The sequence below is a fragment of the Carya illinoinensis genome, chromosome 10 (assembly GCF_018687715.1).
Source record: "Carya illinoinensis cultivar Pawnee chromosome 10, C.illinoinensisPawnee_v1, whole genome shotgun sequence".
Classification (NCBI taxonomy): Eukaryota; Viridiplantae; Streptophyta; class Magnoliopsida; order Fagales; family Juglandaceae; genus Carya; species Carya illinoinensis.
In genome coordinates this window covers 13352859-13369079 of record NC_056761.1, presented here as the reverse complement: position 1 = coordinate 13369079, position 16221 = coordinate 13352859, and the positions used below count along the sequence as shown (strand labels likewise).

The 16221-nt window shown below is 32.0% G+C and overlaps 2 protein-coding genes across 2 annotated transcripts; both read left to right on the top strand.

The window, feature by feature from the left end:
• Window positions 1–939: 939 nt before the first annotated feature.
• LOC122279850 (subtilisin-like protease SBT5.6) lies at window positions 940–6236 on the top strand. Its single transcript, XM_043090728.1, has 9 exons — window positions 940–1244; window positions 1389–1581; window positions 1669–1854; window positions 2017–2128; window positions 3537–4098; window positions 4242–4339; window positions 4428–4785; window positions 4949–5165; window positions 5557–6236. The coding sequence occupies exons 1-9, from the start codon at window positions 1173–1175 to the stop codon at window positions 6099–6101; spliced, it is 2343 nt and encodes a 780-aa protein (XP_042946662.1). The 5' UTR covers window positions 940–1172; the 3' UTR covers window positions 6102–6236.
• Window positions 6237–11289: 5053 nt separating this feature from the next.
• On the top strand, window positions 11290–12093 carry LOC122279574. The gene has a single exon (XM_043090271.1). The coding sequence runs from the start codon at window positions 11465–11467 to the stop codon at window positions 11858–11860; it is 396 nt and encodes a 131-aa protein (XP_042946205.1). The 5' UTR covers window positions 11290–11464; the 3' UTR covers window positions 11861–12093.
• The last annotated feature ends 4128 nt before the right edge of the window (window positions 12094–16221 follow it).

The following is a 16221-nucleotide window of genomic DNA, read 5'->3' as shown; positions in this document are numbered from 1 at the left end:
ACTAACGTTGTATTTCTCTCCATGAAAAAATGGACATGTATATCCTCATGACATGCCACTAATTTCCAAAATTGCCATGATAGAGAATGTGTTAATGTTAGCGGATCCATAAATTTGCACACGGGCAGTGGTTTGGCATTGATGCAGGGTGTGTAGTGGAAATTTATGTTGATAGCTAATAAGCTTTCAGGAGAGCCAAACGTGGAAGTTACACCATGATTTTCAGTAAGGTTGTTTTTCGACATGGATCGAAGTGAAATGCTTGGAATTGGTTTATTCTAAGTGGATATGCTTTTATGGTAAAGCATGATAACAGAAGATATGAAGATCTTCATTGAGGTAGAACTTGGCTACGGGACCAGTCAAATTCGTAAGGTGGAGATTGTTGGCTGTGCTCCTTTCTTAGTTCCACATGGATGAGAAGTAAAGGAGAGCAAATGCCTTAGGTCTATAAATAAGAGGTTTAGCCTCTTAGTTTAAGTACACCAGTTGAAAACTTATTTAGTAACTTTTGACTTTAGTTAAATTCCTCTATTGGCCCTTTTTATAAAAATGGGAAGAGGTGTAAAGTTAAAGTTTTGTTATTAGAGAAGCTTTGTGGGTGTGTTTGGGATGAGAAGAAAAACTATGTGATTATAATAATTTTTCACATAGTAAATTTTCTTCTCTGGATCTGGTGATTTTTCTCATGTTTTGGAGTTTCCACGTAAATATCTTATATTATTATTATTTCTCTATTTTTCTTATTATTTTTGAAAACGATAGATCATAGGGATAGAGAATTTGGGGGGTCTAAATTCCCAACAGAATTATCATCCCTACTTTTATATGGGACATCCTCCCGAGATATTGGCGAGTTTCTTATTTTATGTCAAGAAACTATATTAGTTATGTACCAAGATGTGATGCAATAGAGTTAGCTTTTTATAATTTGATAGATAGATGTAAAAAATAAGTATTATTATGTTTTGCTCAATTCATATTCTGTCCAGTACATAGCAAAACTTTTTGCTGAATCCGATATCGGATTGCCTCCTTATATTTCTATATAAGAGGTACAATTGTGATTGATTTGGATCTATCTGATGACTTAAGATTTCTCTAAACGAATATAAATACCTCTTTATGATTTCCAATTGTTATATTCCATTGTCATTGGCGTCTGAGTTGCAATGACGAGATTCTCTCTCATCTCTATCCTCCTACTCTTCCCTCTGATCTTAGTCTCATGTGCAGATAAACAGGTCTGTCTTCTCTTCTTAAAAGAATTTGAGTTGACGGTATTGTTGTTATCGTTTTCTATTAGGATTTATTCTGCAGAAAGATTTGTTACATTCTGTTCATTGGTTCCTTTTCTTTTTGTGGTTGGGGGCGGGGGGACACCACAGGTTTACATGGTGAACATTGGACAGCACAGTGGAGACAAAGCATTGCATGAGATTGAAGACTCTCATCATTCATATCTGCTCTCTGTGAAAAAGAACGAGGAAGAAGCCAGAGCTTCTCTACTTTACAGTTACAAGCACAGCATCAATGGTTTTGCCGCACTGCTCTCAAAAGAAGAGGCCTCAAAGCTATCCGGTAAACAAAATCCTTTTGAGGAAGTTTCCTCTCTCTCTCTCTCTCTCTCTCTCTCTGTGGAATATAAAAAAGAATGGTTTTGAGCAGAGCTGGAGGAAGTGGTATCGGTATCTCGGAGCCACCCAAGAAAGTATTCATTGCACACCACAAGATCATGGGATTTCATAGGATTACAAGAGGAAGTGGGACATCAAAAGCAGGTGTGGAAGGAAGAAGACTTACTGTCTAAGGCCATATACGGCAAAGATGTCATAGTTGGGGTCCTGGATAGTGGTAACAATTTCGAAACAAACTTGAAATAGTTTTTGGCCCTGTGACTGTTTGACATTTTTGCAATTTAGCAACTACATGTAGCTACGAGTGTAAATAATACAATTTCGTGCTGTTGAAGACAGTATGATTGCATGTGATAGAGAATACTGTTGTTCTAATCAGGTGTGTGGCCAGAATCAAACAGCTTCAGTGATGAAGGAATGGGACCGATCCCAAAATTATGGAAGGGAATCTGCCAGACTGGAGTTGCTTTCAACTCCTCCCATTGTAATAGGTGAGCTTTTGCTTTCTTTACTTCTGTGACATGCATACTGTTGCTTTTTGTTCTGCATTCCTTCTATATATATATATATGTGTGTGTGTGTGTGTATGACCAACTTTAAATTAAGATCTTTATGTATGAGTTTGTTTAATTAGCAACATTAAAGCCACATGAGGAAATTAGGTGAATTTTTGTCCCAAATTCCCACCAACGGTACTTGGGAACTTGAGAAGATCCTGCAATATTTGAACCAAGAATATCTTAGGCTATCATATATGCAGTAGTTCTGCACATGATGAGCTTTGCTTGCAAAACGACACAACATTTCTTAGACACACTGTTTGAATAATTTGTAGCTAGCTTTAGTGATTATATATCTATATTTATATATAAAATGCCAAGAGGCCTTGCGGGTGCTTGTCCCACCCTAGGAATCTTTGAATATTGGAATTTTTAATTATTGTACTGGTTGACCCATCTGTGGCTTTCTTATTCAAAGTCGTAATGAATATTTTTCATTATCATTAAATTGATGATCATCAATTACAGTAGCTTTTTTAAAACGATCGTGTCGTTTTCAGATGACCGGCTACACATTCAACTCTTGCACTATGAACATTTTGAACATTTATAAAGTTAGAATAAAATCGATTTGTTCCCAGTCCCAGAAAAGAAAATTATTAAGCTTATGACCCAAGGAACTGATCTGATTGGGGGGGGGGGGGGGGGAAAGTTGAAAAGAGAAAGAGAAAGGCAGATAAAGTTGCATTCCCGAAGATATAGCTGTCTAATTATAACAGTATATCTTGGATCTTTTCCAGGACAGAAGTGTTCACATGACAACATTCATCCCGTGAGGGCCACACATGATTGTACACTATAGCTCTACCTTTGTCCATTTCGATCAAATTGATTAAATTATTTTTGGCTTCTTTCTCATGCGCGCATTCCCATCTCGTGAGCTCCCCCCATCAGTGCTGATCCAGTGCCCCATGCATTTCAAAATTCAAAGTATCCTATCCCCTTTCTTTTCGTTTTTCTATGTCTGTTGGGTCAATCAGCATTATTGCATCCCTTCAAATTATAGAAGAAATCAGCAACATTAAGGCATCCTTATAGAAGTTTATCACTTTAAGGCCTATAGAATTTAGAGAAAAACTGTCTAATAATGCTGATATTTATGTTGAATTTACATCCTTGAGAATGTTTAATGAAGTATCACTAGTACCATAGATTCTTTCATTTAGCAACACTATAATTATCATAAATCATCTCGAAGGATCAAGATCGCTTATAATTTTATGACCAAAACAAAAAATCATGATGAGATTTTCTATACCGTCAACAAGAAATTTGGTCGTAAATCCGATTAGTTTCTTTTCCACGTCTAAAATCTCTCTTTTTTATCTTTTTTTTCCAGGAAGCTCATTGGCGCCAGGTACTACCTCAAATCTTATGAGGCAAACCTGGGTCCTCTAAACACCACTGAGGATTACCGATCACCTCGTGACAAGGATGGTCACGGAACACACACTGCCTCAACAGTTGGCGGCCGAAGGGTCCATAACGTCTCGACCATTGGTGGCTTTGCTCACGGCACTGCCACCGGTGGAGCACCACTCGTACGCCTAGCCATATACAAAGTTTGCTGGCCGATACCCGGCCAGTCGAAAGCAGACGGGAACACATGCTATAGCGAAGACATGTTAGCGGCCATTGACGATGCCATTGGGGATGGTGTTAACGTTCTAAGCATTTCCATCGGGACTAAACAACCTTATAATTATACTGAGGATTATATAGCAATCGGAGCACTCCACGCTACGAAGAAAAACATTGTTGTTTCATGTAGTGCTGGGAACCAAGGCCCTGCACCTTCAACTTTATCAAATCCAGCTCCATGGATCATCACCGTTGGTGCTAGTAGTGTTGACCGTCAGTTTATCGCTCCTGTCGTGCTTGGAAATGGTCTCAGAATTGAGGTAAATAGCTAGCTTTACAAGTTATGTATATTTGCTATCAAGAAATTAAAGAAAAAGCGTGCAACTAAAATTCTAATCAGGCATGATATTAGTTATACATTTTTCTTGGCTTTCCCCATTTTTTTTATTCAAATTATTCATAGGGACAAACTGTGACTCCATCAAAGCTGGAGAACAAGTTATACCCATTAGTATACGCGGCAGATGTTGTTAATCCAAATGTGTCAAAAGAAGCTCTTGGGTAATTTTTCTCTCAACTTTGGACTCGTTCTTTCTGGTAATACAAACATCATGATTAGCACACCCATTAGTAATACCAATTGTTGCAGGCAATGTCTCCCGGGCTCTCTTTCACCTAAGAAGGTAAAGGGAAAGATAGTGTTGTGCATGAGAGGTCTTGGGACCAGGGCTGGAAAAGGCATAGAAGTTAAGATGGCAGGTGGTTCTGGTTTTATCCTTGGAAATAGTAAGGCGAATGGAGCTGAGTTATCATGTGATGCACACGTGCTTCCTGCCACTGCAGTGAGCTATGATGATGCAGTTAGAATTGTTGATTACATCAATTCCAACAAGAATCCAATGGCGATTATCATACCAGCAAAGACGGTTATAGGTACCATGCCAGCACCATTCATGGCTTCCTTCACTAGCATAGGTCCTAATGTTATTGACCCTTATATTCTCAAGGTAGACATTTTTCAACTCTATTTCATGCATTAATCATGATAGTTCTTGTCCCTTATATTCTCAAGGTGGACATAGTTTTTCCTTTATAAATAACTTCAAAATTAATCATATATATATTGTAATGCAATAATATATATTGTTCGGTTTACTACTATGCATGCAGCCTGACATTACAGCTCCGGGACTTAATATACTGGCAGCATGGAGCGAGGCTGATCCTCCTACAAGGTTGTCACATCAAGATAACAGAATTGTCAAGTACAATATTTTCTCCGGTACTTCAATGTCATGCCCCCATGTGTCTGCTGCAGCTGCACTTCTCAAAGCCATACATCCTACCTGGAGCAGTGCTGCAATAAGATCTGCACTTATGACCACAGGTACTTACGAATTTGTAATTACAATTCATTTCGAGCTAGGTAAAGTGAAATGTTGATTCCCTTTTCATTTCCAACTAAGAAAATCTTTTCATTTGCTTTCAGTTTTTCCAGACTCAAGCTCAAGCTAAAAGTACATAATTAGTATTTATGAAGGATTTCGATCTCTAAGCGTTCCTATCTGGATCCTATGATCTAAAGTGGGAGCGAGATGGTCGCATAAAATGGATCCGGATCCTACATTCTGACAACTATAAATTTTATAAGATCCAATTTATGTGTCTCTCTCACCAACTCTCGAGTAAAAATAACTCTAAAGTTGTAACATCAATACTATCTTTCCTTGGTATGGCCAACATGCATGCCTTAAAACTTCAACATCTCTACCTTGCAGCTGGATTAACAAACAACATGGGTTCCCCATTGAGTGACTACTCTGGCAAAACTGCAACTCCCTTTGCATATGGCTCTGGACACTTACGCCCCACCATGGCTGCAGACCCTGGCCTAGTGTACGATGCCTCGCATACCGACTACCTTCTCTACTTGTGCAGTACCATAGGATCAATCAGAAAAGTCGATCCAACATTCAAGTGTCCAAAAGCAGCACCAAAAGCAATCAACCTCAACTATCCATCGCTAGCAATCCCCAAACTCAATGACACGATCACTGTTCAGCGGACAGTCACTAACGTTGGTGACAGCAAGAGTGTTTACTCCTTTACTGCCAAACCTCCATTGGGATTCTCGATAAAAGCCTCCCCAAATGTTTTGTCGTTTGATGATGATGGCCAGAAGAAGAGTTTCACCATCACGGTGAAAGTAAAAAGGGAGATGCTGAGCAAGGTTGACAAGGATGAGTACGCTTTTGGGTGGTATTCATGGGCTGACGGAAAACATGTTGTTAGAAGTCCAATGGCAATCTCTTTAGCATACTGATCTTCTAACTCATTGGCCGTGATCATTAATCCTCTGTGTTTTATATAGTTTAAAGGCTCTTTGGCCAAATTATTCGAAGCATACAAAAGAGTACAATATTATAAATATTGGTGATCGATCATTACAATGGTTTAATTTACCTCGTACGTACGTTTGAACATTTTTTTTTTTTTTTTCATTCGATGATTTAAACTAAAATCTATAACATTAAAAATAAAACCGGATGATTAATAGAAATTAATCGTCCAAACTTAGTAAAAAAAAATTAAAAAATTGTTAATTCTATCAATTATATATGAGAGTCTCAACATCATAATTTAGTATATGATATTGCTAGTTTGATTGTTTGGATTTCAATTTGAAAATATATGGGTGATCACTGAACTCCACCTGTACTGGGCCTGGACCCTATATATGCCCCCACCTCTCCTTGTTTTTTTTTTAAGGAATATGGGACTATGCCTCCATCTTTTTTTTTTTTTTCTTTTCTTGGGAAAATAAGAACTACAAATAGAAAGTGTCATTGAAAGGAAAAGAGTAGGGGTCATGGCTCACTGCCACCTATGGCATAATGTTTGGACACTTGAACTATTTCTGAATTTTCTGAAAATTATTGAAATAGTATGAGGGAAAATTTTATATTGGATTTAGGAAAATATGAGAGAAAAAATCGAGTAAAAATATTAAAAAAATTAAAAAACTGTATATAATTTTTTAACTTAGTTTTTATTTTAAATTTTGTAAAAATTATATTGATTTTTGTGTTTGAATAACGATTGGATAAAAAACTTATAAAATTAAAATTAAAAGTTATTTTGTGTTTGAATTATATATAAAAATAAAATTTTAAAAAATTTTAAAAATTTTGTATGTATCCAAACAAGTCCCAACTTTAACTTATACTCGGGATACTCTTTTTTTGCACAAAGATTAATAGATCATCACAATGTCACATCAATATAGAGATGTATGGATATAGCAGAACTTATAAATCATATCAACAACTGCAGTACTTTGAGCAGCTTTGCACTGCAACTTTCAAACCGATACTCGACCTAATTAAGTTACGTAACTTATATATTCACGTACGGAATCTTGAAAACCATTAGAGACAGATGGAGAACATATATATATATATATATATACGAATTCATGAATATATAATATATAGCCACGTACGACCAAAGATGAGGTTGAAGTCATTGTCTCCCGTCCTAATTCAAAACACGAAAGAAGAAAATGGGGCTGTCCTGCAGGTGTACTGTTTCTCCTACTTCAGTTTTTGTTTGTAATGAACCATTTTCTTCTTTTGTGTTTTCTTGTACTGTTTCTCACTGCAAGAAAAAGGTTATTTTTCAGCGTTGAATTTTGTCGCAAATAGTGTCCAAAATTGTTAGAATTTAATAACAAAATGAAAAACGTCACAATTAAAGAGTCATTTGGAACGATTTCTTTTGGGACAAACCAAAAAACCTATTTATCAACTTTAACTTAAAATAGAATAATATATATTGAATGTTGGGTCGTATGGATCATTGGCATCCGTGTGAATTGTTTTGTTTTTGTTTCTTTTTTTTCTTTATGATTTTTTCTAATGGCTTTCTATGCCAATATGAATTGTCGGCCGTACACAGATTTGTTTGGTTTTCCTCAACGACCTAATTAATTTTTGGCATATGCACGTGTGTGTGGTAGTGTTTACAAGTCTTTGAGTTGGGGGTTGGGGGCTTTCGTTGTCAGCCGCAGTACTTAAAGAGAGTTTTGTGGATGAGTTGGACCGATTACTGCTGCTTTTTTATTTTTTTATTTAACTTCTTTAAATATTTTTTAAATAATTATTTTTAATAATAATACTTTTAAAAAAATAAATAAATATAAAATTTATATAAAAAATTAATTTTTTAATAATAATCTTAACTTTTTTTAAACGATTACGTAATATTTATACAATTTATGATTATATATAAGATTATTTATTAAAAAAATACATAAATTTATTAATAATTTTTTTTAACAATTAAATAAAAAAATATGATCCAATATTTGGGAGGCCAGTTTATTGTTCCCCTAAGCATTTTTCTTTGTGCACCCACGGAACAAAAGAGAACTAATTAAGGAAAACACTAAAGCCACCACTAGTGGCTCCCGCTGGGGCCACCATTGGCCAAATTTTTTTTTTAAATTTTTTCTTTTTCTTAATGATTAAGGAATTTTTTTTAATATTATTATAATTTTTTTATATTTTTTTAAATGTTTAAAAGTATTAAAAAATGGTTTAAAAAAAAATTTTTATCTAACGGTAGCTCCCCACCAACGGTGTCTGTAGTACCATCCACTAATTAAATGATATAACTACGACTTTTATACAACTCATTTTACACTTAATCAATGCAAACATGTATGTAACTTTCTAAAAATGAGTTTTGTTATATACAAGTAAAGTTGAGTACTAATTTACATATTAATATTGATTCTTTTATATTTAAAATTTAAATTAGTATTATTTTCAATAAAATCTATTTTTTAACCAATCACATTAGATTGGTATATCTATTAATATGCAGTTATACTTACAATTAGATTTTTTCTTTTAAAATTAAGTAAGTTTTAATCTTACAAAACTATTTTCATTTAATATATAATTGTAAAAACAAAATTGTGGATTAATGATCATTTCTCCCAATAGAAACAGATTCGGGATTGTCAGAGCCACACGATAGAAGGAAGAGATCGTGCTCAAGCGGACTTTTCGTTTTTGTCAAGTTAAATAATTAAAAAATAATGTTATATATAGTCATAAATTTAAAATATATAAATTTTGTGTAGTCGTTTTAAAAAAAAAGATGGATTTATTATTAAAAAAATTAATTTTCTTTTCATATAAATTTCGTATTTATCTATTTTTTTCAAAATAATTATACAGTTTTTACGTATTTACTACTACAAATATCATTTCTCATTATTAAATCTTAAGTTTCTTCTATTTTATGAAAGATTTTCAAAATCTTGGATTGTGTAAACGAAATCTGGATGCGTTAAGAAATTGGGTTGGAATGATTTTGTTATTATATTCATGGGCATTACGCATCTTCTAGTTTATACGTACATCTTTTTAATTTAATTAATTTATATATTTTTCTTTTTCCTCCTTGTTGGTAGATATAGACTTTTCTAAATGGACCACTAAAATAGGTTTTTTATTCTGTGATTGACAAATTTTTAACTTTTATTTTGATTATATTATATATATATATATATACTTCTTGACAATTTGAAAATTCTTATCTTTCAAATGAGTTATTATATTCTCGAATCGATGTGTAGATTGAGCACACTATAAATTTGATTTGTAAGATTTAAATTTTAAAATTTTTCTTTTAAATTAAATTATTTAATCAAGTAAAGTAATTTATTATACATATTCTACGAATCAACTTGAGAATAAAGTTTTTCTTAAAAAAAAAAAAAGTGAACTCATCATTTCCGTGAAATATCTCGTTGCCATACGTGCGCCTAAATTCAATAATTTTGAAATATCTCCTTATGAAAAACTCATAGGACTTTCAAATCAATATACCTTGACAGTTCTGTTCAACTAGAATTGATCTAATTTCCTACCGTACAGTGTAATAAATATTCATCTTTTGACTAAAACGAGATCAAAAAGTAAAATACATATCTTTGTGGATACTGTAAAACAGCATCTCTCTCTCTCTCGTGTCCAAAAACAGCATTCTCTCTCTCCCTTGACTTTTATGTCTTTTGTTTGCGTCCTTAACAATGTACGTAGATATAACACACCCTCCGAAGGAAGAACAAGGAAAGGAAAACCCTCTACTCCTCCCCCCGATTACTACGGGCCGGGAGTACTTAATTTACACGTAAACAAAAACGCGGCAAATGTGGCAACACAGGAGAATTATTGAGATTCCCATCCGCGTGTAAGATATCTAGTGGTCTCTCGTGTTCGTAAATTCATCCCACCTCCTGGTTGGACTCGTGGAACCACTGGAAAACATAAGGTGGACCCCAGCACCACCTCCGACGCGGAGCCGGATCCGTCGGGTGCGCCGAGCGTAGGGACCTTTTTTATTAATTGTTCCGTATATACATATATAATCAATTAATAACAGCTTCACAGCCACGGCTACGCCTTCCTTCCTTTACACAATCATTGGTGAATGGTGTTTGGTTCGGCTAGGCTTCGGCTCTCCGACTTTATCAAACCCTACCAATTCTTTTTTTGTCTTTTTATGATTAAAAAAAAAAGTCAAAAAATCTCCCATTTGTTACCAATAATCTCTTTCTAATCATCTTTCTAAGTTCTAATTAATTTTTAGAGAAGAATAAATAAAATTTTAAGAAATTCATATGAATAATAATAAATATTATAGTAAGAATTCGTACATAAAATTGTATTGATTCAATATTATTTATACATAATCTTCTTTTATACTTTGGCTTTAATTTTTTCATTTGTCAAATCTTTTAAATAAGAGGCAAATTTGAACATGTAATTGACTTTAGACTTTGAGGTATTGATTAATCTTGATCTCCATCTTTTATCTTCCCAATTCTTCAAGCAATGCTTGAGAAGTTATAAGTTTAGTACTTGTCCTTTATTCTACACAATCTTATAAGATTTCTAGTACAACACCATTACAACGTCGTACATGTTTTTACGTTTTGCTGAACGTTTGGTAAATGATCGATTGGAAATTGAAATTGTGAATTTTTTTTTAATTAAAAGGCATTTGAATTAAAGTTCTATATTTTTATAGAAACTCCTAAATATACTTAAAAAAAATTTATAAAAAATTTATTTTTCTTCGTATTAATTATTAATTAACTAAAAATTTTGAAATTCAAAATTCAAAAGATAATTAATAGAATAAATCTTATAAGTAAAAGTGTAAATACTTGTAAGAATATTCTACCCTTATAAAAAAGTATTAAAACATTGTTAACCAAATATGACCAAGTTTAAAACCCTCAAGCAAAGCTGAGCCGATTTAGTCAAGTCAATGCATCAGCCACACAAGCTGCAGTCATAATGAAACAAAAACAAAAACAAAAGCACGATCCGTGAGCCGTAAGTGAAGAGCTGTATTGTGCAGCCGAGGCACTGACTAAAAACTCATGTATACGAATTATTTTGAGAGAAAGAGAGAGAGATGGGATCACACTCAACGCCTTTAATTTATGGTGACGCCATCTCTCACAGCACAAAGTCGATCAGTTGTACGCAGCACGATTTGCCTTCTCCCCTATAAAAAAAGCCCCCACCCCATATCCCTTCTTCCATTCTAATCGTCTTTTTTTTTTTTCCTCATTTTCTCTTCAATTTCTCTTTTCATTTTCCCATGGCCAAGGAGCTCGAAGAACTCCAAGAATGCGACGTCATTTTTCCCGACCACCACGACCGGCGGCATCACCAACTCAACCAAGACAGTGCTTTCTCAGATTTCCAAGAAATGGGTCGCCATAATAAGTCCAAGAAGTCCAACTCTGAGAAGAGAATGGCCAACTCGCCTCCCGTCCGTATCCCGGATACAATATTCCGCCGCTTGGTTAGCGATGACCTTGAAGACGCACGGGAAGACGGGGAAATGGTACCTCCCCACCTTATCATAAAGCGGCGAATCACCAGTAAAATGGCTTTCTCGCTTTGCACCGGCAACGGGAGGACCCTCAAGGGCCGGGATTTAAGCCATGTTCGGAATTCGATTCTCAGAATGACTGGCTTTTTAGAAACGTGACGACTGATGTTTTAATCTATGAGCCTATGACCATTACCTGTATTAATCCATGACCGCGAGGCCGCGACTATTTTTTTTTTTTCTCATAGAAATGCTACGCACAGTAAAAAGGAAAATGCTTTCATTCTGCACTGTTGTTCTTGTTCTTATCTAATTATTTTAGAAATTGGGGATTAATGTCATTCATTAACATATATATCAAAATTCGGAATAAGAAACTGAATTTAGTCTTATGATTGGTTTTTTTGTTGTTGTTTAATTGCGTGTAATTGAAGTTTTTGACTTTTGATCGGGCTGTACGTCTTTATTTATATTTATGCATGTGTGAATGCTGCAGTTTACTGCTTGTGTTCTGGTTCTCTCCTCCATGATTAATTAGCAGGAAGCTGAATGTGCCACTGCTGCTTTCAAACAGAGTTGCATCTTTGTCCGGTTTTGGACAGAATATTCCAACATTAACAGCCTGTTCTTGTGCGTCTCTGCTTGTGCGCCGACCGGGTGTGGGTGTGTGTCGGAGTTCAGAGATATGGATTAACATACTAACATGTAACCATTTAAAATTTACAAAATTTTTATTTACAGTCACTTTTTTCAATATAAGATAATTATTTTAATCAATTATATCAATTAAATGCACAAAAAAAAAACATAAAAATGATTGGTAACAGAACTCTAAAATTTATTATTTGGAACAGTCATTTAAAATTATGACATTGATTATGTCACGAATGATAAAATATAAGATTAATAATAATATTATTATTATTTTATATATCTACTTATAAACTTTGAGATTATCCTGATTGAAGAAAGGTTAAAATTTGAGCGTTATCCTTGCGTACTAATTATGTAGTACTACTCAATATTATAATGTTATCTAACCAACAAGATAATATCGGAACTAATTTGGGACCCAAGAGTGAATAATTTTGGTTGATTTTTGACTATTTAAGGTTAATAAAATAAGTTTTGGACCATAAGTCATATTCACTGATCAATCCGTTTTGGATCTAATTTGGGTCTAGATCGAGAGTAGAGACCACCAAATAAGGTACGGTTTGGCCACTTGAGAATTTTGAGATGAAAATTTTGAATTTTAAAATGATTATTATTGTTTTAAAATTTGAAAAAATTAAAAAAAAATAAATTATTTATTATATTTTGTATAGAAATTTAGAAAAATTATAATGATGATATGAGAATTTTGAGTTTAAATGAGAGTTTTGTATAATCAAACCAAACCTAAATCTACAACTCGGAGTGCTTAAAAGCTGGGAATTTGGATTTTCTAGATTTTTATTTTTAATCAAATTTTAAGATTTAAGTTCGAGAGAATTAGACATATATATAATAAAGTGAAATCCACATGATCATTTACAGTTACTAGTGAATTTGTCGAATAATATTAAATGTTTAATATATAATATAGAGTTTATTTTACGTGTCTATATATTGTTAAAATATAAAATAAATAATAAAATTTAACTATTTTTATAAGTTTAAATTTGTAGAATAAATGGTGGTTTCACAAGATATCAGTAGAGATCCTGAATTCAAATATTGACTTTATACTAACATTTAATTAAATATTTTATATATTGAGTCATCCACACTTGAGGTAAATATTAATATATAAAATAAATAATAAAATCTATATATTTTCATTAGTATAAATGGTAATTTTACATATATTTCTCACTCTAAATCATAGAATTCGAATGAGAATAATCTTAACTCTAAGCATTTCATTGATCGGTTCTTTACGTAGGTGAATAGGGTCTGGGGAGAAAAACTGTTTGAATAAACGCCGAAGTACAGTAGTATGTAGTTGCGTGCATGCAGCATTAAGTTTCTTGTTAATTTCTCTTCATATGATCACAGGTCATTGAACAGCTGATGTTCTTTGGCATGCATGGTTTCCAAAATCTTGAAGTAAAGCAAACGTAAACTATGTACTTTGCGGCTGGTTTCAGATTTTTAGGCATTAATCATCTCCTTCTTGAATTGGTGCAACACATGTGTACATAAATATATATATATATATATATATATATATATAAAAGGTTACTAATTTTATACTTTACTCTCTTATTTTATTTTATTTTATTTTTTAATTAGTTTTGTTTGGTTCTTATAATTTTCTTATTCTTTATTTTTATTTTCATTTTAGTTTTTTGATTTTATTTTAGTTTTTTAATTTTTTTTAACTTTTTTATGCTTTTAAAATTATAATATTAATTTAAATATATGATGCACATAAAATTAAAGTTACTAGCCAGCTATAAATATTAAAGTATAAAGCATTCTAATAATTTAAAATTAAAAATGCTCGATTTTTAATATTCTCTTCTTAATTACTTTGTTATGAAGCTAAAATCTTTGCCAGATATAAAGACGATAATATTAAGGTTGTCTTAAAAAATAATAATAAGCTTTGATCATCCAAAATTCGAGTCCAAACTCAATTAAAATATTAATTAATTAAGCAGCTCATCAACAACATTCCGATTTTCTAATACAAAATATATATTTCAACATATATAATTATCATTTCAATAACTTTATCTTCTAATTACAACTTTGGATATTGAAAATGTTTTATCTCATCTCATCTCGTTATTATAAATTTTTTAAATTCTACATAAAATATAATAAATCATTCAACTTTTTTAAATCTAAAAAACATAATAATATTAAAAAATAATTTTTTAAAAATAATTTATTCAACTTTCATCTATACTCATAATTCAAATGATACCTTAATTTAATTTACTTGTATATAACTCATGTATAGAAAGAAAATCATCACGACTCAATCAGGAATACATATATTATACTTTAAGTTATATGTTCATGAAGCGATTTTACAATTTGATGATATTTTTATTTCTAAATTCTTATTAAAAATGTACGATTTGGAGATCAATTATTTCATATTAATTCCAACACATTATTAAAAAAAAATTAAAATAAGTGTAAGTTAAGAACACAACTGATCAAGTGGGTGTTGATCTTATAAATATTTAATCCTTCATATATAATTTGTTGTTGCCAATGTGAACAAAGGTTTTGACTCTAGGAACACAATTTAAACACTGCAACCATTAATATTTTGTTATGGGTCAGGGCATGCATTTTTTTCCACATTTTTTTAATTTATTTAAATATTTAAAAAAATATATGAATATATTTAAAATCACTTTTTTAATTATTAAATAATAAAATAAAATTTATCCAACGGTATACGGCATTATGCTTTGGGGATTGGGAATGCATACAAAATCCTTGACATCAAATCCACGTGTGAACCACGAGCTGGTTGCGTGAATGATGTCAGTGCCACGTGCTAAATGATTAAGATCAATATCAGAAAAGGACCGGATATTTTTAGCTCATTTTCTAATGAGGTGGATGCATCATACCCAGAGATTTAAAAAACTCAATTAGAAATTCTTATACCTTCGTGATTCACTTGTATAACACTATTTTAAATTGATTATGTTTCTATAAAATGATATTATTTTATAAACCATTTTAAACATATTTTTTTTTATTTAAAATAGAATTATTAAAATAATTTTTTATTTTTTTCTTTTCACACATAATCATGCTCTTAGATACGAGATATTCTACTCTTTTTTTAAGTAGTCTTTGGCTATGTTTGAATGTTAAAATAAATTGGATTGAAATGTAAATAATAATATTTTGTAAGATTATTGAGATGGAATTAATATTTTTAGGTTAAAATGTATAAAATAAATTGAGATAAATTTAATTTTTTTATAAAAAGTTAAAAAAATAATTTATTTTATTAATAATTAGTTTAAGATAAGTTAAATTTAGTTCAACAATCAAATATAACCTTATTATAGAAGAAATGCGTGCATTCCAAATACATATGAGACATTATTTATTTATATTTTGTTTGGGATGACCCATGTGGCTTAATTACCTGCCAAAAATTAGAAGAAAAAACAATTAATGAAATAAAAGAAAAATGAAAAATGAATTGAGAAAAGATAAAAAAAAAAAAAACAGAGCAAGTCAAGTCTATCTTATAATTAATATTGTTTGCTGACTTTATCAAATCCAACCAATCTTAGGAAGTTTTTTTTTAATGATTTGGACCCAATGTAGGTGGGTCGATGCCTATGGACTTTCTATATGTGCTGTAACTGTTTTCTCCTCAAGTGGTGTGAAAATTTAATTAATTAATTAGCATCTAATAAGACTAGGTATCAAATAATTAGCGTAAACAAAATGACAAACATTCACACATACATATATACATACATAGGATTTAATCAATTAAAAATATTGAAAAAGTAATTGGGTAAGAAAGAATTGTTAATTACTTTCAG